This window comes from Mugil cephalus, chromosome 15 (genome assembly GCF_022458985.1).
Source record: "Mugil cephalus isolate CIBA_MC_2020 chromosome 15, CIBA_Mcephalus_1.1, whole genome shotgun sequence".
NCBI lineage: Eukaryota > Metazoa > Chordata > Actinopteri > Mugiliformes > Mugilidae > Mugil > Mugil cephalus.
In genome coordinates this window covers 344469-369679 of record NC_061784.1, presented here as the reverse complement: position 1 = coordinate 369679, position 25211 = coordinate 344469, and the positions used below count along the sequence as shown (strand labels likewise).

Genomic DNA, 25211 nt, shown 5'->3' with positions numbered 1-25211 from the left:
ACGTAGCCTTCCACTTCCCTGTTGCCATGGTGACTCGGTGAATCGGGGATACATTGATGCTGGCTTTTTAGAGTTGAGGCGCACGCGCTTAACTCCGGGTGTGAGTTGAGTTGATTAAACTAGCTCAAATCCGCTTTTCTGAAACCGGAAACTCAGAGTTTTCTAACTCAGAGTAGATCAACTCAGAGTTTAGGATTAGACTCGGAGTTTGTTGAACCTGCTTTGTGAAACGGAACCCTGTTCACATGGTGTTAACTTGTCCACTAAGAGAAGGATGTAAACTCCAACACTATGTCCCTTAGAGTCTTAACGTCTTAAAATCAGGCACAGACACACTGTGGTCTGCATGCAGCCAGCACCTTAAAACCCAAACAATACCCACGATGCACTCCCTCTGGGTCCCAATAAGCAAAAAACAAAAGGAAGAAAGAACAACAGTTCCAACAAGAGAAAAGCAGCATTAAAAAGAAAAATGGCCAAAAACAATGGTGCAGAAAAACAAGTCCAAGTCAGAAAAAAAAAACCTAAATAGGTAAACATCTCGGACCTACTGGTGACATGCTGCCACAATTTTTCTTGCTCTCTGTAAGGTGCCCAGTGTAAAAACAGTAAAAGCAGCAGAAAACAAATAGAATCTAAATTTGAATCACATGGTAATGGAATAAAATAAGAATATAAATAAAAATATAAATCCCTCTATGCAATAGAGAAAATGACTATGGAATATATAGTTAGTACTTTCAGTGTTCTGCAAATTGTCATCCAGTATATGTTATTTGCAGCATGATATAGACTGCTGCAGTAACTCAACAATGTCATCAATCGAGTGCATTCACAAGTTGTAAGCATATTGTTTCTGCACATATTGACCTAATTAAGTAATTCTACTTTTTTTGTGATTAGTTTTTTATTGAAAAAAATTACAATACACAAGGTGAGTTGATTTAGTCCTGACTATTGACTGATGAATCTCCACTGTCACATTAACACCACGGAGAAGAGGTCAAAGCCACCAGGTGCCCAGCTGAAAGGAAATGAAAAGAAGAGGAGGAAAAACATCCAGTAGGATGGATAGTATAACTAGGTTAGCTTGCGGGTGTTGAGATTTCTCTCTACACTCTTGCATAGGGTGACAGTTTAAATAGTCAGTCCAAGTAGCAGCTAAAACAGCATATAATTTCATAATGCTGTTACAACCCAACACATCTATGAGTTTTTAACCAATGCTTAGACTTAGACTAACTTTATTGTCATTTTGTGTGCACAGGGTGTATACAGTACGAAATTTCGTTGCATACGGCTCAGGACAATGCAATACAATTACAGATAAAATTAAAGCTGCAAGCAGCGTTGGGGGGCCTAGCAGCATAGCAGACAAGCCAATGTCTGCTCAGGAAGGCGTCATGAGCCCATACACCAAGTTTGGTGTCGATACATCAATCCATCACAGAGATATTGGCCAACTTCCATGAAACTTGAACCATCAACCAGGCATGGTCTGAAGACCATATCCACCAAGTTTCGTGTAAATCGGACAAAGTATGTGCTCTCTGTACTTACACAGCATTTTTTTACACACTTCAATATGGCTGGCAAATTTTTATGCAAACACACACAGTCCTTCATCAAATGTACTGGAATGTCTGAGAGTATCAGACCACAATGGAATCAAGGTTAAAGTCCAAAACAATATGAAGATATGAGCAAAAAGGCAATTTTGCAAATTATAACGCGCCCCCCAAAGGTCAAAGGTCACCAAAATTCTTGGGCCTCTCAAAGAACGGGTCATGAGTTTACGGCCCGCGGGCCACATACGGCCCTTTGGGCATTCCCGTCTGACCCGCGGTATGTCAGTCATAAGCACAAATGAACAAGTATTTATGCTGTGCTTGCAATACGACTGTGTTGCTTTTATTTTGAGCCATGATGTATTATTTACATCATGGCACTGTTAGTTCATTAATTCTTCAAAAAGTAAGCTTGAAACAGCTTCTTGCCATCTATTAACCCTCAAAAGCCTGAACGGATCGCTTGCATCCGTCAAAGCGGCTGATTTTGAATTACTGTAAGTCACAGTGGTTTGCACTATTGACAATATTCATTGTGACTGAACACTGGTTAGTTGTGCTTTTGCCTGGAAGACCTTCGTGACATCTCAAGGGTATCACTTACTTTGTTTTTACCAACAAATTCCTCCAAACAAGTCTCTCTTACTGGGGCTCCGCGATCGTTGCTCTCTAACCTGCAGCCGACAGCAGCGGTGCGTCACCATAATGACAGCGTTTTTCCCCACATTGCTGCATGCAGCTATATTTTTGTTAGTGTTATTATTGGGGTCCAAGCAGCAAAGCTGCAGGAACCCCATTGTTTTTGTTAGTGTTATTATTGGGGTCTTATGTTTCTGATTACCAGTAGCAGCTTATCAACATATATAATTTACTGCTTTTTACAATGGGAGAAAATTAATATTGAGCAGAATTACGCTCAAGTTATCATTTGGTTTGGCCCTCCAACACAGTTCAGATTTCTCATGTGGCCCCCTGTAGAAATCATTTGCCTAGCCCCGCCCTAGCGAGAGAGGTGTAAGAAAGAGAGGCAGCAGTGATATGAAGAGACAGTAGAAAATGTGTGGTCTTTGAGCTCCCCCTAGTGGGATATGAAAAGCAGTTCAGGTCTAAATCAGGTCTACATCAAGTGACATGAGGGAATGTGCCATTTTTGCTACCTGCAGCGCCACCAAGTGGCCTAATGACACCACATTTGGCATGTGTCCTAGGGGCGGAGGCTGGAGACATAGTGCTAAATTTCATTTCAACACGTCAAAGCGTTCCCGAGATATTACCTCATATCCCATCGGGCCCAAATGTGTGCCTTTTGAGCTCCCGCTGGTGGGAGAGATGTAAAAATAAGTGGGCCAGCAGTGGTTCATATGAACAGACAGTGAAAACGTGTGGTCTTTGTGCTCCTCCTAGTGGGAAATGAAAAGCGGTTCAGGTCTACATCCAAATACATTACAGTATGAGGCAACGCAAAACTTTTGCTACCTGCAGCGCCCCCGAGTGGCCTAATGACACCAAATTTGGCATGTCTCCTTGGGGCAGGGTCTGGAGACATATTATTAAATTTCATTTCGATGTGTCTAAGCGTTCCCGAGATATGACCTCATATCCCATCGGGCCCAAATGTGTGCCTTTTGAGCTCCCGCTGGTGGGAGAGATGTAAAAATAAATGGGCAAGCAGTGGTTCATATGAACAGACAGTGAAAATGTGTGGTCTTTGTGCTCCCCCTAGTGGGAAATGAAAAGCAGTTCAGGTCTTCATCCAAATACATTACAGTATGAGACAACGCAAAACTTTTGCTACCTGCAGCGCCCCCGAGTGGCCTAATGACACCAAATTTGGCATGTCTCCTTGGGGCGGGGTCTGGAGACGTACAGGCAAATTTCATTTCGATACGTCAAAGCGTTCCCAAGATGTGACCTCGCATCCCGTGGGCAAACGGATTAGACAATGAAAGTGCCACTAAGTAACTTTTGTGCGGCTCAGTCTGAAGATAGCTTGTGCCAATTTTCGTGAGAATCAGACAAAATTTGTGACCCGTGAAACTTTTTAAAGGTTTTTGTCAAAATCAAGTATGGCGGACAACTTGTTGTGTACGTAACAAAATTTGCGACCCGTGAAACTTTTTAAAGGTTTTTGACAAAATCCAAGATGGCGGAAAATCTATCATAACGTATCAACTTCTCGTGTAGCCTCATGGCCCATGGCCGATGTGCTTGGACCCCCACATTGCTGCATGCAGCTATATTTTTGTTAGTGTTATTATTGGGGTCCAAGCAGCGAAGCTGCAGGAACCCCATTGTTTTTGTTAGTGTTATTATTGGGGTCCAAGCAGCGAAGCTGCTGGAACCCTTTGTTTTTCTACGTTTGCTTCTTCTTCTTCTTAATCTTATTATTATTATTCCGTCTTCTGCCATTGGAGTCTATGGCAGCCCACAGAACCGTATGGTAAAAAGTTGTGAAATTTTGCACATTGATTAAGGACAGGAGGATCTTTAATTTGCCTGAGTTACATGTTGCCAGTAAGTACGCTCTAGCGCCACCAATGGGTCAAAGTTGAAAGTACATTTGCGTACGTAAGTTTTGAACTGTACGCCTGAAATTTACAAACAAGGTATCTTTGTGATCCTTGGATGATGCTGAGTTCAGCCTACCCTATGACGTCAAAATCATGATAGATTTTCCGCCATCTCGGATTTTGTCAAAAATCTTTAAAAAGTTTCACAGGTCGCAAATTTTGTCCGATTCACGAAAATCAGCACAGACTATCTTTAGACCAAGCCGCACAAATGTTACTAATTGCCGTCCTTGCTGTCGGATTTTTACGCCCACCACAGGTAATCAAATATGGCGGCGAATGCGACGTTTTAGATGTGAGCTCATATCTGGGCAACGGTGTGACACATTGACATCACATTTGGTATTATGGGTCCTGAGGCGGTCCCAAGTGGACACGATGAATTTGGTGTCGTTTGGCCTCTAGTGGGCGCTGTAATTAGAAAAACATGGTTTTTGCTTATATCTCTTGATGGGTTTATATTTTAGATGACTTTGTGACATCCACACATACTGTGGGGTGCCCCATTGATAGTTAATACCAATTTCTCAGCGGTGACGCCGCAAAACAGGAAGGTTACTTGTATCTCTGCGATGCTTTGACTTCTGAAGACCAAACTTGGTTGTACACTTTGGGACTGTGTCCTAAATGGGCAATAAAAATTTGGTGTGATTCGGTCAGTAGGGGGCGCTGTAATTGACAATATTGCGTTTTTGCTCTTTTCTCTTGATGTGTTAGGATTTCTGAGTAGATTTTCATGTCTGCTGATACTGTGGAATGTCCCCTTTCAGGATCTGGCAAAACTTTTCACGCAATCACAAGAATTTGGCCGCCATCTTGGATTTTGTCAAAAACCTTTAAAAAGTTTCACGGGTCGCAAATTGTGTCTGATTCTCACGGAAATCGTCACAGACTATCTTTAGACCGAGCCACACAAAAGTTACTTAGTGGCATTTTCATTGTCCAATCCGTTTGCCCGCAGCAGCCAATCAAAATTGGTGGCGAAGGCTCCAGACAGGATATCAGGTCATATCTCGGGAACGCTTTGACGTATCCAAATAAAATTTGCCCGTACTTCTCCAGCACCCACCCCAAGGAGACATGCCAAATTTTGTGTCATTAGGCCACTCGGGGGCACTGCAGTCAGCAAAAATGACGCGTTGTCTCATATACCTTAATGTATTTTGATGTAGACGTGCTTTTTATTTCCCACTAGGGGGAGCTGAAAGACCACACATTTTATACTGTCTCTTCATATGAACCACTGCTTGCCCATTTTTTTCACATCTGTCTCACCAGCGGTAGCTCAAAAGACACGTTTGGGCCCGACAGGATATGAGGTCATATCTCAGGAACGCTTAGACGTATCGACATGAAATTTAGCACTATGTCTCCAGACCCGGCCCCTACGACACATGCCTTATTTGGTGTTATTAGGCCACTCGGGGGCGCTGCAGCATGTAGGCCTGAACTGCTTTTTATTTCCCAATAAGGGGAGCTCAAAGACCACACATCTCGGCTGTTTTCTAATTTCTGTTCATATGAACCGCTGACGGTCGGGTTTTTTCCATCTCCCCATGGCGTTATCTTGCTGTATGCAGTCCATAACTGCTTGGATCCCTCATTGCTGCTCGCAGCTATATTTTGTATTGTTATTGGCGCTATATAAATAAAACTGAATTGACTTAAAAAATTAATTGTTGGCTTGCTTGTGGGTTGTTGTGGTGTCCATATTGGTTGTTTTTGAGAAAAGAACTCAAGTTGTGCACATTTGCAGTCCGCACAAGACACTAAAGTTTCCATGTATGCTAATTAAAGACAGATCTAATTTGGTAAAACATTGAAATGGGTTCTATATTTGTAGATATTGTGTTCAAATAATGTATGTCATGATTATAAGTGACCTTCTGTCGTGTCCCAAAAAAAGGGTAGAGAACTTTCTTATAAAAATGACAAGATCGTTGGGACTAAAAAAACTAAAAGGGTTTACTGAAAAAATAGTGTATTAATACACTTTGTCCACTCAGTAGGAAAACTATATGCTTCTATGTCTGGCAACTTTCAAAAAATGTACCTGATGTCACTTTTGTCTAATTAAAGGGAACACTTTACCAGCATGAGTTACACATACATGCATAATGTTTTTAAACGTTCTTTTACACAATAACATGAAAAATCACACAGATTTTTCAAATATTTTTATTACTTATCTTTCACAATATGGCTCTTACATATATGACTCCTAATCGTTTTGCCGGGGATAAGTGATATTAAATCTAAACAAGTACTAAGAGCAACCAAACAATTGTCTAGCTAAAGTGAAGTGTTAAACTCGTGTATACTATTACACTTCCATGTCTTCCATGTCTTCCATGTCTTAGCAGTCTTTTCTTCTGCTTATGTTTGTAGTTCTTTTGAGGTTACACTGCCTCTTGTAACAAGCACTTTTTATTATTAGGTCTTTCCAAGGTGCTTGTCTCAGTTTGTAGTTTCACCCAATGTACTGGTGACCAGTATGGCAGTGGATGACTTCCGGTGGATTGAAGATGGCGCCGGTGTGTGGCCTGCCATCTCTCGCTGTTTGTGGTTGTGCTATTTGTGTCGATTGTTATCTCTACTGTCAGCTCACTGCTTGTGTACGACCGCCAAACACTGCTGGATCTTCGCCCCTCTGCCAAGGATTTGGTGAAAGTCGACTATGATGGTCATACAATGTTTCAGCCGCCTCACTTCCCCGACGGGATACCTACTCACCTGTGGCGCACCCTCGCCATGTCGTAAACGCCGTTGCCGCAAACGCTGACGCCGCTGGGGTTTTACCAGCGGCCACCTGGTAAAACTTAAGGCTCTTTCGGGACGAATTCCCGTGGCCTCCAGGAGGAGAAACGGAGCGGTACCCGGTCTCTTTTTCTGATGATGCCTCGAATGTGCCTGTCCATGCCAGGTTTGGCCTTGTCAATGCAAGATTGCTGGCAAATAAAACTTTTATTCTGAAGGATTTCTTTATGTCCCGTGGACTGGATTTTCTCTGTGTAACAGAGACATGGCTGAATTCTGGTGATTCCATCTCTCTTATTGAACTCTCACCACCGGATTGCTGCTATTTGAATTCCCTGCTGTTGTCGGGTCCTTGTTTTTAAAAGTGGCTTTAAATGCTGGCACATCTGCCTGCAGTCCTCCTTCACAAGCTTCGAACTTTGCTTATTTGAACTGGGCCGCTCTCATGTTGTCTTGTGTACTGTCATCTATCGACCACTTTATCAATGGCCTTTCTGAATTCCTGACTGAAATCCTGCCTAAATACGATCCTTTAAAAGCTTTCACGGGTTCACGTGTCCTTATTATTGGTGATTTTAACATTCACACTTGCTGCCCAGATGAGCCGATCTCTAGGAACTTTTTTAACTCTTTTAACTTGGTGCAGTCTGTATGTGGTCCTACCCATGAACTCGGACACACACTTGACTTAGTATTCTCGCACGGTCTGTGTGTTTCCAATTTGGACATTTGTGACGCTGTTTTCTCGGATCACACGTGCGCTCCTCCCCAACGTGGCCATATGTTTAACTCTTCTACTGCAGCTCTGTTCTCCTCAACTTTTATTGGTCTCTGTGAACTAGAGGATAACTCTAAAGCCTCTATGTGCTTGAATACTGAGGAGCTGGCATTGAGTTTTCATTCTTTGTGTCTACAAACACTGGACATGATCGCTCCCTTGAAGAGCCGACGCGCCAAACCTGCGCCCAAACCCTAGCTGAATGACATCACTCGTGCTGCCAGACAAGAGTGCACGAGAGCGGAGCGTAGGTGGAAGAAGGACAGGCTGCATGTTTCTTTTGGTATTTTTGAAGAGAGTCTGTCTTGTTATCAGAGGACTGTAAAAGCTGAGAAAAACAAATATCTTTCAGAAATAATTGCTTCTAATAGTAACAACCCCAGTGCTCTGTTCAAAACCGTAAATACTGTCCTCGATGCTCCCAAGTTTATTCGTTTTCATACCTCCACTGAAATCTGCGAAAGATTTCTCAACTTCTTCACTGATAAGATTGTGTCTACAAGAGCCTGTATCTCTCAGCCCTCCTATGACCTTTCGATTCCTCTGCCTTGCGCATCTGTATTTGCTCAGTTTGAGCCGGTGTCCCTCTCCATTTTAAAAGACACAGTTAGTCATATGAAGCCCTCTGGTCCCCCTGCAGATGCCAACCCCCTCGTCTGTTTAAAGAGGAAGTTGCGACAATTGAACCAAGCGTCCTTGAGATTGTCAATAGTAGCCTCTTTTCTGGTACGGTGCCTGGGGATTTTAAACGTGCAGTAATACGACCCCTACTTAAAAGAACAGGCCTCGACCCCTCCTTCTGTTCCAACTTCAGGCCTATCTCTAATCTTTCATACATTTCCAAAATTTTAGAGAAGGATGTCTACAATCGGCTGTTACCATTCTTAGAAGATAATGGCATCACTGAGCTTTTCCAGTCAGGGTTCAAAGCCCTCCATAGCACCTTTGAAAGTTTCAAATGATATACTTCTGTCAACAGACTCTGGAAAGTTCTAGTGCTTTTAGATTTGTCTGCTGCATTTGACACTGTTGATCACAGCATTTTGATCTCTTGTCTCGAGCACTGTGTGGGCATCAAGGGTGTTGCCCTTGACTGGTTCCGGTCATACTTAACTGACAGAAGCTTCTGTGTAAAACTTGACAACTTTGTGTCTTCAAAAGCCCCTCTTCCACATGGGGTCCCTCAGGGCTCAATCCTCGGTCCTCTTTTATTCGCTCTTTACTTACTCCCCCTCGGTTCTGTTTTTAGGAAACACAGTATCTCATTTCATTTTTATGCCGATGACTGCCAGATCTATCTTCCATTGGCACAAAACAATGCCCACTCAGTCCAACCACTCATAGACTGTCTTAACGACATTAAAGCTTGGCTCTCATTAAATTTTCTTAGTCTTAATGAGAACAAAATTGAAGTAATGATGTTCGGAATGGTGTTGAAACTTCTTGGAGACAGAAGTCAAAACTGAATTATAAATAGATGGTAAATTAATTAAAAAATCTCAGTCCACCTCCTCTGTTTATAGAAGGTTTTTCCACTTTGACATAGATGGCTTCCTTTACTCCTCTCTCAAACCATCTGTCCTCTCTGGCCAGGACTTTGACGTTGTTGTCTTCAAAGGAGTGTCCTTTGTCCTTCAGGTGGAGGTGGACTGCTGAGTCGTTCCCTGATGAGCTGGCTCTCCTGTGTTGGGCCATGCGTTTGTGGATGGGTTGTTTAGTTTCCCCAATGTACAAGTCTGTACATTCCTCACTACACTGAACAGCATACACAACATTACTCTGTTTTTGTCTAGGTGTTTTGTCTTTGGGGTGGACCAGTTTCTGTCTTAGTGTGCTGCCAGGTTTAAAATAAACTGGGATACAGTGTTTTCTGAAAATTCTCCTCAGTTTCTCTGATACACCAGCTATGTAGGGGATGGTGATGTTCCTCCTTCTGCTGTGCTCCTCTTCCCTGTCCTTCCTGGGATGTCTTTTTAAGCCTTTGACAAAGGCCCAGTTGGGATTCCACATGTTTGAGGTTTGTTTGATGTGTTGTCCTCCTTGTCTTGCAATCTTGTTTTTTGGGTACAGTCTGTGCTCGGTGCTGGAGGGTTCTGATGACTCCTAGTTTGTGTTCCAGAGGATGATGTGAATCAAATAGAAAGTGCTCGTCTGTGTGCGTGGTTTTTCTATATACTTCGATGTTGAGGCTTCGGTCTTCTTCAACATGCACCAAACAGTCCAGGCTGTCCCCGCTGATGTCCTCCCTGATGAACTTGATGTTGCTGTCGACTGCATTGATGTGTTTTGTGAAAGATTCCACCTCTTCTGTCCTGATTTTGACCCAGGTGTTGTCCACATACCTGTACCAGTGTCCAGGGCTCTGGTCTCTAAAAAGGATGACACCTTGGCCTCAAGAACCAACTTCACCCCAGAACAAGTCTGTGTGTTACTCGACCTGTGCCTGTCCCCCACCTATTTTCAGTCTAACGGAGGTTCCTTCAGGCAAAAACACGGCTGTGCAATGGGGTCCCCAGTGTCACCGATTGGAAGTAGGACCAGAGCCCTGGACACTTTTACAAGTTCCACCCCCACCACCACCACAATCGACTATCTGTTGTTGAATGGTTAGCCTGCAGTCTAAATCAGACCTCAGCTCCCAGGCTCCGCCCACACTTAGCTGCCCCGCGTTGTGCCTGATTCTCGCTGGTCTGGCCTTATCTCCCTTCCGAACAAACATAATATGCCTATTCTCCTTTCTAGCAGATGAGGAATTTGCTTCAATCTGCCTTTCCTCAATAGCAACTGATAAGCATTTCAGAACCTGGTTGTGTTACCAGATATATCTCCCTTAGGAGAGGCTAACCCTGCAACCTGTCAGAATGTGGCTAAGTGTACATACACAAGAACAAGAAGAAGTGGAGAGGCAGCATCCTCCCCTAACTACTGGTTTCGGTTCTGGGGAGATGGCAACACATCATAAATAGTCCCTATTATAAATCTAATCCCTACTAGCTTCCATGCTCCACAGCTCTCTCCAAGTCAACTTCCTTTTCTCTACACTCTCCCAGTTGACCCACTGTCCTCAGTTCCATTCAGTTCATGAATATTTGGAGCTTCTTAATAATGGGGAGAACTGTTTGTATGTATGTTCAAAACTTAACATTTAATGAAACGCAGCTGCAGGTTACAGGAGAAGTGAAAAACAGAGGACACGTGGTCTAAAACATCTTACAGGTGTGAAACACACAAAATCCAGTCAAGTCACCTGTATAAACACACAATGTCTTTTAGCTTCACAATAAAAGCATCTGACTTGTTTAACCAGGCCTTTTCAAAATAAAATAAATCTATGGCAACTGAATTATTACCATTACTGCAGTTCTTCTTACATGACAACTGTCAACATTATAACTATAAATACAGTCAGATCCATAAATATTGGGACATCGACACAATTCTAATATTTTTGGCTCTATACACCAACACAATGGATTTGAAATGAAACAAACAAGATGTACTTTAACTGCAGACATTCAGCTTTAATTTGGGGGTACTTACATTCAAATCAGGTGAACGGTGTAGGAATTACAACAGTTTGTATATGTGCCTCCCACTTTTAAGGGACTAAAAGTAATGGAACCAATTAAAAATATCATAAATCAAACTTTCACTTTTTAAGACTTGGTTGTTAGTCCTTTGCAGCCAATTACAGCGCGAAGTCTGGAACGCATAGACATCACCAGACGCTGGGTTTCATCCCTGGTGATGCTCTGCCAGGCCTCTACTGCAAATGTCTTCAGTTCCTGCTTGTTCTTGGGGCATTTTCCCTTCAGTTTTGTCTTTAGCAAGTGAAATGCATGCTCAATCAGATTCAGGTCAGGTGATTGGCTTGGTCATTGTATAACATTCCACTTCTTTGCCTTAAAAAAAACTCTTTGATTGCTTTCACAGTATGCTTTGGGTCATTGTCCATCTGCACTGTGAAGCGCCGTCCAATGAGTTCTGAAGCATTTGGCTGAATATGAGCAGATAATATTGCCTGAAACACCAGAATTCATCCTGCTGCTTTTGTCAGAAGTCATATCATCAATAAATACAAGGGAACCAGTTCCATTGGCAGCCATACATGCCCACGCCATGACACTACCACCACCATGCTTCACTGATGAGGTGGTATGCTTTGGATCATGAGCAGTTCCTTTCCTTCTCCATACTCTTCTCTTCCCATCACTGGTAAAAGTTGATCTTTGTCTCATCCTTCAAAATGGGATAATAAGGGAATAACACACACCTGGCCATGGAACAGCTGAGCAGCCACTTGTCCCATTAGTTTTGGTCCCTTAAAAAGTGGGAGGCACATATACAAACTGTTGTAGTTCCTACACTGTTCACCTGTTTTGGATGTAAATACCCTCAAATTAAAGCTGAATGTCTGCAGTTAAAGTACATCTTGTTTGTTTCATTTCAAATCCATTGTGGTGGTGTATATAGCCAAAAAGATTAGAATTGTGTTGATGTCCCAATATTTATGGACCTGACTGTATTGTAAATAAAACAATTCTGGTCAACTTTTATCCATTGTAAAATTCACTTAATTACATATTTTGAATAGCTGGTACTGATAACTGGGAGAATAAAATTATTCTGTAACTATTTATATTAGGCTATGTGAAATTGTGGTGTCAAGGTCAAATACAGAAATACAATAATACAACAAACATTAACTTGCAATGTTTTCGACCTCATTTCACCTCTTCAGCGAGAATACTCCAGTCTGTTCTGGGCTTGAACAAGGGCATTGAAATCTGGCTGAATGTCTGAGGTGGCTATGCGAAGGACAGCTGAGAGGTGGTCATCAGTGATAGAGGATCTGTGTTTGGATTTTGTTGAACTTCATCACTAAGAATGTCTGTTCACATACGAATGTAGATCCAAAGAGGACTAGAATCCTCTGAGCATGCCTCCTCAGGTGTGGAAAACTCTCCTTTTTGAGGGAGGAGTAAAAGTTTAGCAGTGAGGCTGACCTGAAGTGCTCTGCCACAAGTGTGTCAGACTGCAGGTCAATGAGTTCCATCTGAACATCACTTGGTGCATTATCCACACTGTAGTTGAAGGGAGAAGAAACCATAAGCATTTTACTCTCAAGAGTTTTGAAATCGTAATTGCCCTTCAGGGATAAATAATTTTTTTTTTCTGATTCTGATCGAAATCGCCTTGAAAACTCTCCATGCAGAGCTTCTAACATGGTTGAGTACTTGTGGAAGTACTTGTGGATCGACTGATCTTGTGGCTTCCTTTAGTGTTGGCAAGTGGGTCAGAATGTTGTCCTTCACTTGGCTTGCGAGAAGCTGCAACTTTCTCATGAAAGCCTTCACTGAACTGTACATCTCATGCATAAAAGCGTCCTTGCACTGCAGTTTGACATTTAGTTCGTTCATTAGTGCAATCACATCCACGGCGAATTCGAGGTCTGCCACCTAGTCTTCATCTGAAAGCTCTGGGATATCATGTCCCTTCTTCACACAGAAATCCTGAATCTGGTCTCTCAGGTCCCAGACACTTTTCAGTACTTTGCCCCAACTGAGCCACCTGACGGCGCAGTAATAGCTTATGACACCATGTACAATCTAATTTTCCTCCAGAAGTGCAACAAATTGTGATTTAATGCTCTCGCTCTGATGAAGTTAATTATTTTAGTTATAGCATCAACAACATGGTTCATTTCTAACACTGTCTTACACAACACTTCCTGATGTATAATACAATGCAAAAATGTCAATTTCTGCACAGAGTTAATTTCTGTCACTTTATCCTGCATTCTCTTTAAAAGTCCAACATTTTTCCCTGTCAGATTTGGACAACCGTCTGTTGTCACACCTGCCAGCTTTTCCCATTTCAGTCCTAATTTGTCCAAACATGTATTTACCTCTGTGAACCAGTCATTACCAGTGGTTGCACCTTTCATTGCCTGCATGTTTGCCAACTCCTCCATGATTTGAAAGTCTGCAGTTATCCCACGTAAGAAGATGAGTAGCTGGGCGGTGTCACGTACATCGCAGCTCTCATCCAAAGCCAGAGAAAAACAATCAAAGTCGGCCTCTCTGTTCTTCAGCTGAAGCTCCAAGTTTCCAGCAGGTCCTCAACCCGTCTCGTTACAATGCCTCGGGAGAGTGACGCTGCTCAAAAGCGCCCTTTTTCTCCGAGCATATCAGTGAAACAGAATCCAATAAGCACTCCTTAACAAACTCTCCGTCTGAAAACACTTTACTTTTTCTGGTGATTTTGTGAGAAATAACATAACTTGTCCTGACGGCTGCATCTCTGGGGATGTGAAGTTTGGTAAAAAGCCCTTGTTGGGTTTGCAGTTTTGCTAGGAATGCAGCAGACTCCCTCGTGCGCTCTTCATCAGACAGATTTCTGTATTTATCCTCATGCTTGGTCGTGTAGCGGCAATTCAAATTATAATCTTTAAACACAGCGACTTCTGTACCACAAATTAAGCACACGGCTTTACCTTAAATGTCTGTAAAGAAGTACTTGGCAGTCCACGTCTTATTGAAAACACAGCATTCGTTATCAACCTTTCTTTTCTTAGCGTGAGCTGACATCTTGAGGGTGACCCGGCTAGCATCACATATTGCTGTTCACCTTCACTGACAACTCGCATACGGAAAGCGAACATAACGCTTTTCAAAATATAAGCAGCACAGTTGTATTTCATGCATGACATAGATATATTTTTTAATGTATATTATAATTTATGATTAGCCTTACGCGGGCCGGACAGGGACGCACAAAGGACAGGATGTGGCCCGCAGGCCGTAGTTTGGTCAGGCCTGTTCTAATTGATGAATGAATCATCCTTTCATGCTTCTCAGCCTTTGTCAGAGGGACCTCATATGCTGTCAATGGCCACATTAGTTGGGGCAATAACCCAAATTGCATACACCATAACCTCAGCTTTCCTGGAAGCGCTGACTGGTCTATGCTTGAAATGCCTTGAATCATTTCTTGTCTCAATCCCTCGAACTGTGCTATATCGCTGACACTTGCGTCACCTTCACTGGCAAAAAATGTGAGAAAAAGGCAGTGTAATTGTGAACTAAAATTGTGACTAGCCCGCTATATATTTTAACAACCTCAAGTAAACAAGTCACTCTCATTCAGTTTGATTTTCTGACATTTCACCTACATTTGACTTACTTGAAATTTAACATAAACACATTTTCATGTTAGATGTTAATTTTCCCTAATTTTTCCCTGAGTGAAAGTGAAAGGTGGTATGTTCTTACCAATATCATTTACGTACAGCCAGAAGGAACCAGCTGATTTGATAATGAATCGCTGACATATTTAGGGCCAAATACAATTAGTTCAGTTTTGTCTGAGTTTAAAAATGGAATATTACAAGTCATCCAAGCCTTTATGTCTTCAAGGCATGCTTGGACTTTAACCACCTGATTAGTTTCATCTGGTTTCATCGATGAATATGACTTAATCATCCTGCAGCCACGTTTCAGTCAAACTAAATCTCAGCAGAAAGCACATCTATGGAGTTTGGGGAGTTATGGGTGTGAGACAGTACTAGAGAAGTAGCAGAGAAGCATGTAAAACTGCAGCTCTGCCACCTGGGCTGAACTCTGGGTTGTCATGGTTTTGGGGGTTAATAAAATCGGCCAAATTCCTAGAGATAAGAGAAGCCAACATGGGGTGAACTCCATCTCGCCTAATCAGACCAGGCTTTTCCCCTGAAAGAGTACCAGTTATCAACATAGGCCACGTTATTAGCTGGACATCACCTAAATAACCAGCAGTGGAATGACGACATGCGACTAAATATATCATCACTGGTCAGGTTGGGCAGGGGTCCAGAGAAAACTACGGAGTCCGACACCATACTTAGCCTTAGCCAGCAGTTTCAGGTAAGATTTGGTGTCGCCCGCTCTTCTAACATCTAACTATGGTCACTGGTTTCTCTAACTTCATGTTCCGCAAAATAGAGTCACCAATTACAAGAGTTGGTTTCTCAGCGGGTGTGTCGCTGAGTGGGGAAAATCTGTTTCAAACGGGAAGCGGTTTGTGGTGCTCTGTAGGCCAGGTAAGACTATGCTTCCTTCGTACTGCCACCCAGCCGCCCTGGTTTCCTAGCTGCTCGGGAGCTGTAGGGGGACAGCTAGGAGTTAGCTATATTAACGGGAGCTACACTTGGTTGGCCCGCACTGGCTACAGGGTGTTGGCTAGCTATTGGTGATTGCATGGTGTGGAGCCGTGCTTCCAATTCAGAGAGCCTCGCCTCCAAAGCTACAAATAAACTACATTTATTACAGGTACCATTAACAATGAAGGAGGCAGAGGAGTAGCTAAACATGTGGCATGACGTGCAAGAGAGAAAAGAAATAGATGGAGAGAGAGTGACCATAGTTAACTGCTGATTAAATTGTAAGTAAGTAAGGCTGATTAAATTGAGATGAAATGTGAGATTAACAAGGAGCTACAGAGGACAGGTAGTTGGGTAAACTCAAAACACGAGTTTCACCACTTGTACAGAAAATGTTCATGTGATTTTAATGATTTTAAAAACAGTGCAAGCACACACAGCAGCAGTGCAGAATCGAGAATTGACGCAACACACTTACTCACGTGACAAACTTTTGAAAATGGCTGCCATCCCCACAGGCACATTTTATGGAAGAAGGAAAAGTAGGCATGTTTTTTACAGTTATATTTTGATTCATTTTCCAAAATTAACATCTAACACGTAATTTGAGTGAGTTTTAAGAACTAGGGTTATTTAGTTTCACTGGGCACACACATCAGGACATATATTTTGTTTTACTTTTTTCTAGTAGACTGCTCTTTGACAGAGACAGAAGAATTCTTAACAGAATCATTGAGAGAGATTCTGACATAGATATCTCAGAAGATGTGATGCCAGTGTCCAGATAGGAGAGGCTAAAAACCCAGATGAGGAATCAAACAAGGATGACCAAGATATGCAGGCAGCTCGAGTGGACTAAAATGCCGGACCAAATCTAGTGCACAATGACACAGAACCAGTTGAAGCACACCATCGTCCTTTCTAGGCCAAAACTAAAATGTAGGCATCTGGGATTTTTGATTTCGAGCAAAAACAGGAAGGATAAAACATTGAAATGTGTTCCAGTAAACTGATTTAACTAAAAATTAATTCTACGTAATTGTGTTTTTGATAAATTTTCTTTTTCTGTCTAGGTTCATGCCTGTGTTAGAAGAACGCAGAATTGCAGTTTATGGTATCCTAATAGTGATTAGTGCCCACAGCACTACTTCCAGTAATACAGTGAATGTATTAGGATGTCAAAACGAATCCCAGTTATAGCTGTTTCCATGATACATGATCTTACCTTCAAGATTAGGACTTTGCTGTAAGGGGTCAATTATCTGGATGTGCCAGAAGACAAAACAAAAGAGGATCCTCTGCGGAAAATCAGACCAGCCCTGAAGAGCATCCTCCAAGGTGTCTTCGACCTACCTACAGTTGTGCTCAAAAGTTTACATACCCCCGCAGAATTTTTGCTTTCTTGGCCTTTTTCTGAGAATATGAATGATAACACAAAAACGTTTTTCCATTCATGCTCGGTGGTTAGTGCTGATGCTTCCCAGCAAAAAGGTCTGGGTCTAGGGCCTTTCTGGGTGGAATTTGCATGTGTTCGCATGGGTTCTCTCTGGGTACTCCGGCTTCCTACCAACTCTAAATTGACCCTAGGTGTGTGAGTGCAAATGGTGGTATGTCTCAGTGTTAGCCCTGCGATAGGCTGGCGACCTGTCCAGGGTATGCCTGCCTCTTGCCCGATGCCAGCATTTATTGATAAACAACTGTGTTTTCTATTTTTAAATCATAATGACAACAAAAAACTTCTAAATGACCCTGATCAAAGGTTTATATACCGCAGTTCTTAGTACCGTGTATTGCCCCCTCTAACATGATGATGACAATGACAGCTTGAAGTCTTTTGTGGTAGTTGTGGATGAGACTCTTTATTTTCTCAGTTGGTAGAGCTGCCCATTCTTCTTGGCAAAAAGCCTCCAGTTCCTGTAAATTCCTGGGCTGTCTTGCATGTCTTGCTTGAGATCTCCCCAGAGTGGCTCAATGATATTGAGGTCAGGAGACTTAGATGGCCACTCCAGAACCTTCACTTTGTTCTGCTGTAGCCAATGACAGGTCGACTTGGGCTTGTGTTTTGGATCATTGTCATGTTGGAACGTCCAAGCACGTCCCATGTGCAGCTTCCGGCCTGATAAGTGCAAATTTGCCTCCAGTATTTGCTGATAACCTGCTGCATTCATCTTTCCTTCAACTTTGACCAAGTTTCCTGTGCCTTTGTAGCTCACGCATCTCCAAAACATCAGCGATCCACCTCCGTGCTTTACAGTAGGAATGGTGTTCCTTTCATCATAGGCCTTGTTGACACCTCTCCAAATGTAACGTTTATGGTTGTGGCCACTCACTCTAAATTACCTTGTTCCAGAAGTTTTGAGGCTTGTCTCTGTGCTGTTTGGCATATTGTAGGCGAGATGCTTTGTGGCATTTGTGCAGTAATGGCTTTCTTTTGGCGACTCGACCATGCAGCCCATTTTTCTTCAAGTGCCTCCTTATTGTGCATCTTGAAACAGCCACACCGCTAGTTTTCAGAGAGTCCTGTATTTCAGTTGATGTTATTTGTGGGTTTTTTCTTTGCATCCCGAACAATTTTCCTGGCAGTTGTGGCCGAAATCTTTGTGTCTACCTGACCGTGGTTTGGTTTTAACAGAGCCCCTGATTTTCCATTTGTTAATCACAGTTTCAACACTGCTGACTGGCATTATCAATTCCTTGGATATCTTTTTGTATCCTATTTTATACAGTTGAATTACCTTTTCCCGTAGATCCGTTGACAGTTCTTTTGCTTTCCCCATGACTGAGAATCCAGAAACGTTAGTGGCTGGATGAAAGATGCAAGAGTTTGTCTGGATCCCAGAAACTCACTCAGCTTTTATGCACACACACACACTGATTACAAGCAAACAGATCACAGGATGTCACCTTTAGTAGCCATTCAAACCCATTTGTGTCAACTTCTGTGCATGTTATCAGGCCAAAATCACCAGGGTATGTGAACTTTTGGGTCATTTGGGTAGTTTCTGTTGTCATTATGATTTGAAAAGGGAAAACACAATCGTTTGACAATAAATGGTTTCATCCAACCACTAGGCATGAGTGGAAAAAATGTTTTTGTGTTATCATTCATATTCTCTGGAAAATGGTCAAAGAATCATAGATTCTGCCAGGGTATGTAAACTAATGAGCAGCTCTGTAATTCAAAAACAGTCTGTATTGATATACAGATTATTTAATTCACTGGTCATTGTCCAGTTCATCAGTTTGACTTGTTTTAACACCATGAGTCTTCTGTATGCTCTTCTAGAAAGCGGCCTGTCTGCTGAGCAATAAAACAGGAGGAGACCTTACGAAAAAGTAGTCACCAGTTATGTGGAAAACAAGCCTGTTGTCATGGCGTCAAATGTCCATGGAACTGACCTGCAAAATACCTGTTCAGATGTCCCAGTCAAATAAAGTCTAGAGGCAAATCCCAAGTCCAAAGACCTGCAAATGAGAGAATAAGAAAATATGGTGCAGTCCATCCACCCATCTTCTCCTGCTTATCCAGATCTGGGTCGCAGGGGCAGCAACCTCAGCGGGGAAGTCCAGACAGCCGTGTGTCCCAGGGTTCCAGAAGAATCCCCAAATTTTCCCAGGCCAGACGAGAGATATACTCCTTCAATTGTGTCCTGGGTTGGCCCCAAAGTCTCCTTCTGGAGCAGCCCACTTGCCTGAAATGCTTAAGGCTTTCCAGGTACAGAATGCCTCATTGCACCAGTAAAGTAAATGTGAGATGTGTCACAATGTTTGTCTCGTCTTGTCTCATATTCTTCCGTTTATCTGGGTCTGGACTGCGGGGGCAGCAGCTTCAAGACGTAGGTCCAAACAGTTCTCTTCCTGGCCAATTCCACCAGCTCCTCCAGAGGAAACCCCAGGTGCTCCCAGGCCAGACCAGAGATACAATCCCTCCATCGTGTCTTGGGGTGACCCTGAGGCCTGCTGCCATTGGGACATGCCTGGATCACCTCTAAAGGGAGGAGTCCGGGACGCATCCTCACCAGATGCCCGAACCGCCTCAACTGACTCCTCTCGACGTGGAGGAGCAGTGGTTCTACTTTGAGCTCTGCCTCAGTGTCCAATGCTCGTAACCCTATCCCTAAGGCTGAGCCCAGCCACCCTGTGGAGGAAACTCATTTTCACCGCGTGTATCCATGATCATGTCCTTCGGTCATTACCCAAAGTTCATGATCATAGGTGAGGGTTGGAATGTAGCTTTGACCGGTAAATTGAGAGTTTTAGAATTAAATTGGAAGGCTTAGCTCTCCCTTCACCAGGACAGACCAGTTAAGCGCCAGCATTGCTGCGGACGCTGCTCCGATCCATCTGTTGATCTCCCGTTCCATCCTACCCTCACTTGTGAACAAGATCCCAAGATACTTGAACTCGTCCACTTGAGGGAGGACTTCCTCCCTGACCCTGCATGGGCAATCCACTCCCATTTTCCCTCCAACACCTTAGTGAGGGTAAAGACCTTTTCCAGCACCCTGGTGTAGACTTTCTCGGGGAGACTGAGGAGTGTGGTCCCCCTATAGTTGGAACATCTTTCTTGAAGATGCGAACCACCACCCCAGTCTGCCACTCAAGAGGCGCTGCCCCCGATGTCCATGCAATTTTGGCGAGGCGTGTCAGCCAGGACAACCCTACAACATCCAGAGCCTTAAGAACCGTCGTGGTGCCAAGCGCACCAGTGCACAACCTTATGTTAATAACTGAACACCGCTTGGGTCCAGATCAGGCAGGCCGTTCCTCCAGGTAACAACCCTCCAGGTCAAGCTGTCACTGCCCACGAGAGCGTTGAAGTCCCCCAGAAGGAAAATGGAGTCCTCCGTTGGGGCGCAATCGAGTGTCCGACTAATTGATATTGGTCCTTCAAAGACTTGGAGGTTTTATAATTTCTCGACCTCAGTGCGGGCCATATTTATATGACAATGAAAATTGTAACTCAAGAAAAATAAATATTCTCCGGTGAATAATAATTCTGATTCTGAATAAATGTATCTTTACTTACTGCACTTGAGCAACTTTTGTGTGCATATAGAATTGTACAGACATGTACATACACAGAACTTTTAATATTTATTGCCCCTCAGACCCCAACTGGTAGACATATTAGGCTTTCACATCAGCAAAAGTCCGAGGTCGGACCTCCACCTGTGAGAGCTGCGTGCCTGTTTGTTCCTCCTTCATACGTCATCGCGTACATTGCAGATAAAGCTGCAGTTTGTTGATGACCTGAAGATTGGACCTTTTTTTTCATTCATGTGAGCAGCCACTCTCGCCCACCGAACCCTCTAGCGGCCAACGTCTCGTAACAGCGACATTAATCGTGGACTGCAAGCTTGTGACGGTACTGCATCAGATATTGACACTTGTTCGGTGGCTAGGTCCCGTATATACTGTTGCTTCATCACTACCATGAACTAAAAAGGATTACGGACTGTAATCTGAACTGTATGGTTTGTTTATGGTGTGCAAGATTGATACGCATGCTCCGCTTCTTCTTCTTTTTTTGGCTGAGATCTTTAGCAGAAGCAGCGCACTACAACAGGAATGTCCAAACCTTTTCCTGACAGCTGCATACAGAAAAATATACAAAGGACTGGGCCACTCACTAGAAGTGAAGTTTACTGTCTCATTTGTAATGCATGAATATTGGCAAATCAAATGCAGGTAAATTACGTTTGATAATTGAACATGTTCAAGAAAAAAAAATAGATCACAGTTCTTCATTAGTAGGTATTAATTTTTTACAAAAAGCTTGACAGGTCATTCTCTCAGTGACAGCCTCAGATTGTTTGTTAGGGTGCTGATTCCTCTTCTGTGTCCTGTATGAAGAGTGAGACAAGAGAATTAGTGGATGTGTTTTAAAACTTATCACATAAATCAATTATTGGGCTTCTTAACACATCGAGTATTGTTTGTGAAATATGATCATCAACTTTAATTGACTGATTTATTGAGCAATTGGGCTTATAGACACATGAAAACATTTTTAACTTTCACTTGTAATGGGCAAAATGTTGAGCTCAGTGGGAGCAGTGATCCTGCGCTTTGGTCTGAAGGACAACTGGGAGGTCAGTTTAGTGGTTGAGATGCCAAGGATGTTGCAGAGATGACTGTTGGCCATTCTGGTTCTTAATCTAAAGCCCTATTTGTATGAAATTAGTTTTACTTAAGGACGTCCTTTCACTCAAATATTACCCCCTACGTCTATGTTTTACGTGGTGCATTCACATGGGATAAACAAACTCCTTGTTTTACTCAAATTCATGTTGTGTTGTTATGGCTCCACTACTTTCTGTCTCATTCCACTGTGTGTCAGAAACAGTTTTAATTACTTTGCAAATTATAATTTGTCGATTAGTTTTATTCGAGGACCTCTGTTGTACGAGAATTATGGTAGGTCATTTTTGGTGCCATTTTTCCTAAATAAATTACAGATATGGATGATTCACATAAGATTATGATCACAGACGACGCCACCAAGTGTTAAAACTAAGAAGTACAACATAGTTAAGCAAATACTGTGTGTGGGTTGACCATTATGTTTTTAGACTTTGATACCGGGCAATTAAAAATTGATTTGGCGGGCCACAGTTTGCCGTAGTTTGGACACCTCTGTACTATACAGCCTTTCTACAACTGGATATGGTTTCGCAAAGGATTGGACATTGTGTTCGCATGTGCCCTTTTCATGCAGTGTATCTGCCTATATTTCTCAGCATTGAGGACACCATTAATCCTGACCAAATCTCCAACTCCATTTGCAGAAATGCAGCCCTAAACTTACAAGTAACCTCCACCATTCTTCACCTCCAGACACTCATTATTGTACCGCTCTCCAGCCCTACAGCAAAAAAAAACTGCCGTCTGCTACAGCAACATATTTCAGATTTTGACTAATCAGTCCAGAGCACCTGCTCCCATTTGTCTTCACACCAGTTTTTGTGCATAGTTGAGTCACTTGGCCTGGTTTCCATGTCAGAGGTATGGATTTTTGGCTGCAATGCTTCCACTTCTGGCCAGACAGTAGATGGGTGTACCTGGGTTCCCCTGGTTTCTGCCATTTCTGAGCTGATGGCACTGCTGGACATCTTCCAATTTCGAAGGGAAATAGGCTTCATGTGCTTTTGATCTGCTGCATTAAGTTTCTTTGTGCTTTTTTAAAAGAGCTTGAACAAGACTTGTTGAAACACCAATCTGCTTTGAAATATTTGTCAGGGAGAAACCTTTCTGATGTAGTATAACTACCATATGTTGCTGTAACCCTAACCCTAAACTGTCTTCCACAACCTCACCTTGATGGCAGAATTTGGCTGTTCCTTATTCAGTTTTAAGCCTACACAGCTGTTTCTGTTAAAGTTAATGACAATGTTTCAACCTACATGTGATATTGATGAGCGTTATCACCTGTTTGGTATAATTGGTTGATCATACATCTGAGTCCAGCCCTGAAAAATCCCTGACTTTTCGCAAGTGTACCAATAAGAATTGATGCTGGTTTGAAAGCAGAGTAGTAACATCAAATACTGATGTGATTTTGAATTTTCTTTTGCTCACTTTGTATTTTGTGAAGTGCAAAAAATAAAGAATCATTATTAATATTTTTGAGAGCATTCTGAGTTAGAGCATTTTTTCCAAACCTGCCTCAAATTTTTGCACAGTACTGTACCTTCAAAAGACAATGGGCTGAACACATTTTTGTGTTACTGATTGTGCCCAATCAATAGCTCAAAACATTTACCTTTTGCAGTAATAATTCAGTCTTTTTTGACCTCTGGATTAGTCGTTGCTGCTCTACTCTTGGAGTAATTCGGCCAGCCACTCCTGGGAAGGTTCACCGCTTTTCCACCGCTTTTTTGCCATTTGTGGATAACGGCTCTTACTGTTCTTCACCAGAGTCCCAAAGCTTTAGAAATAACCTTATAACCTTTTCCAGACCAGAAATTGAACTCTGGTTTGATAAACTGCACTTAAGGCCACATTTACACAAATATGATTTTTTGCTGAAAACGCATAAGTTGTGCATGTTTAGGCCAAGTGTCATGATGGATCCGCATTTTTCGGTGACAAATATGGAGCCTGTGCAATTTCTTTTTTTCATTCATGTGGACACTTCACCCCTCGACCCTCTACCCTCTGACATCTCATAACAACAAACAACAGACTACGGGCTTGTGATAGTAATGCATCAGATATTGATGTCTTATATTTAAATTTGTTTGATGATCTGAAACATTTAGGTGTGCCAAATGTGCATAAAAATAAAAAAAATCAGGAAGGGGCAAACACACCACTGTATGTGGGTTCATAGTTTTAACTTCTCTTCATCGCCTCCCTTTACAATATACAAGGCCCTTAAAGTTTAGGCTTACTTACTTAAAAATGTGAGGTAGAGTCTTCAGCTACCAGGCCCCTCTCCCATGGATCAGCTCCCAGTTCTACCCGCTGTACATTATATTTAAGACTTTTTGAAGAAGCTTATAGTTAGGGTTGACTGAACCATTCCTTAGTTATGCTGCTATAGGTCTACAGTGCTGGGGGATGATGCACTGAGCTCCGGTCCTCTACATCCCCCCCCCCCCTCCCCTGCCCTTTTCGATGTGACACAGTAGTGGTCACATAATAATGTGGTTTAAGATAACTAAACTGTACTGAACTGAAGTGAACTGAACCGAACCCAGTAACCTGTCTAAATATGTTAGTGGTAGTGAAGAGACTGGTTTGACCAGACATCTCACTTCTTCAAACAACATGACATTACAGCTACCTCTGTGTGGACTTCCACCAACCTAACATTTTTCCCTTTTGTCTCGTATTTTGTTTATCCACAGATGTTTCGGAAAAAAACATCTTCCTCCTTGAGAATGAGAAGGATAACAGAAAGCACTAGATGTAATAATTTCTTTCTTTGTTAAAACAACAAACAAACAAACTTGTATAGCTATTAATATTACAGCGCTGTCAGATGAAACCACACTAATAGATATGGAAACTCACCCCTTCATTGAACCTACTGATTAAATAAATTTGAAAACAATTGAAATGTGTGCTGAAACCATTTTTTTTTTCTTGTGTCTTATGGCTAAAAAAAAAGCTTAAAAAAGTTGTAAGTTGTATGAAGAGTTTAAACCTCTGAATGGATTACTTGTGGAGTTTCTATTGCTGTAGCAGATAAGACGTTTGAGAAAACTATTCTCTTTAGATTTGGAGTGTAAATACTTCCTTATATGGTTTCAACTTCGACAGCGCTGAATGTTCAACTGCTTCTTTTTTTGTGCTATTAAATTTCTTATAATGACTTTAACCAAATCAGAATTATTTGTTTCTGTGTAAACATGTCCCCTTTTCACCCAGAAATAGGTAATGTAATAGAG

General features: G+C 42.3%; 1 protein-coding gene across 8 annotated transcripts in view; it reads left to right on the top strand.

The window, feature by feature from the left end:
* The window catches only part of LOC125020698 (angiomotin-like), a 101386-nt gene that overhangs the window by 5461 nt on the left and 70714 nt on the right, over positions 1-25211 (top strand). For 5 of the 8 annotated variants that reach the window (XM_047606134.1, XM_047606138.1, XM_047606135.1 and 2 more), the window contains exon 2: positions 24669-24729. The exons of 2 other annotated variants lie outside the window; for them this stretch is intronic. In XM_047606134.1, coding sequence (XP_047462090.1) covers positions 24669-24729 — 61 coding nt within the window. Of the gene's footprint in view, positions 1-19342; positions 19529-24668; positions 24730-25211 lie in introns of all 8 variants that reach the window. One more of the 8 variants, XM_047606137.1, reaches the window with a different exon arrangement.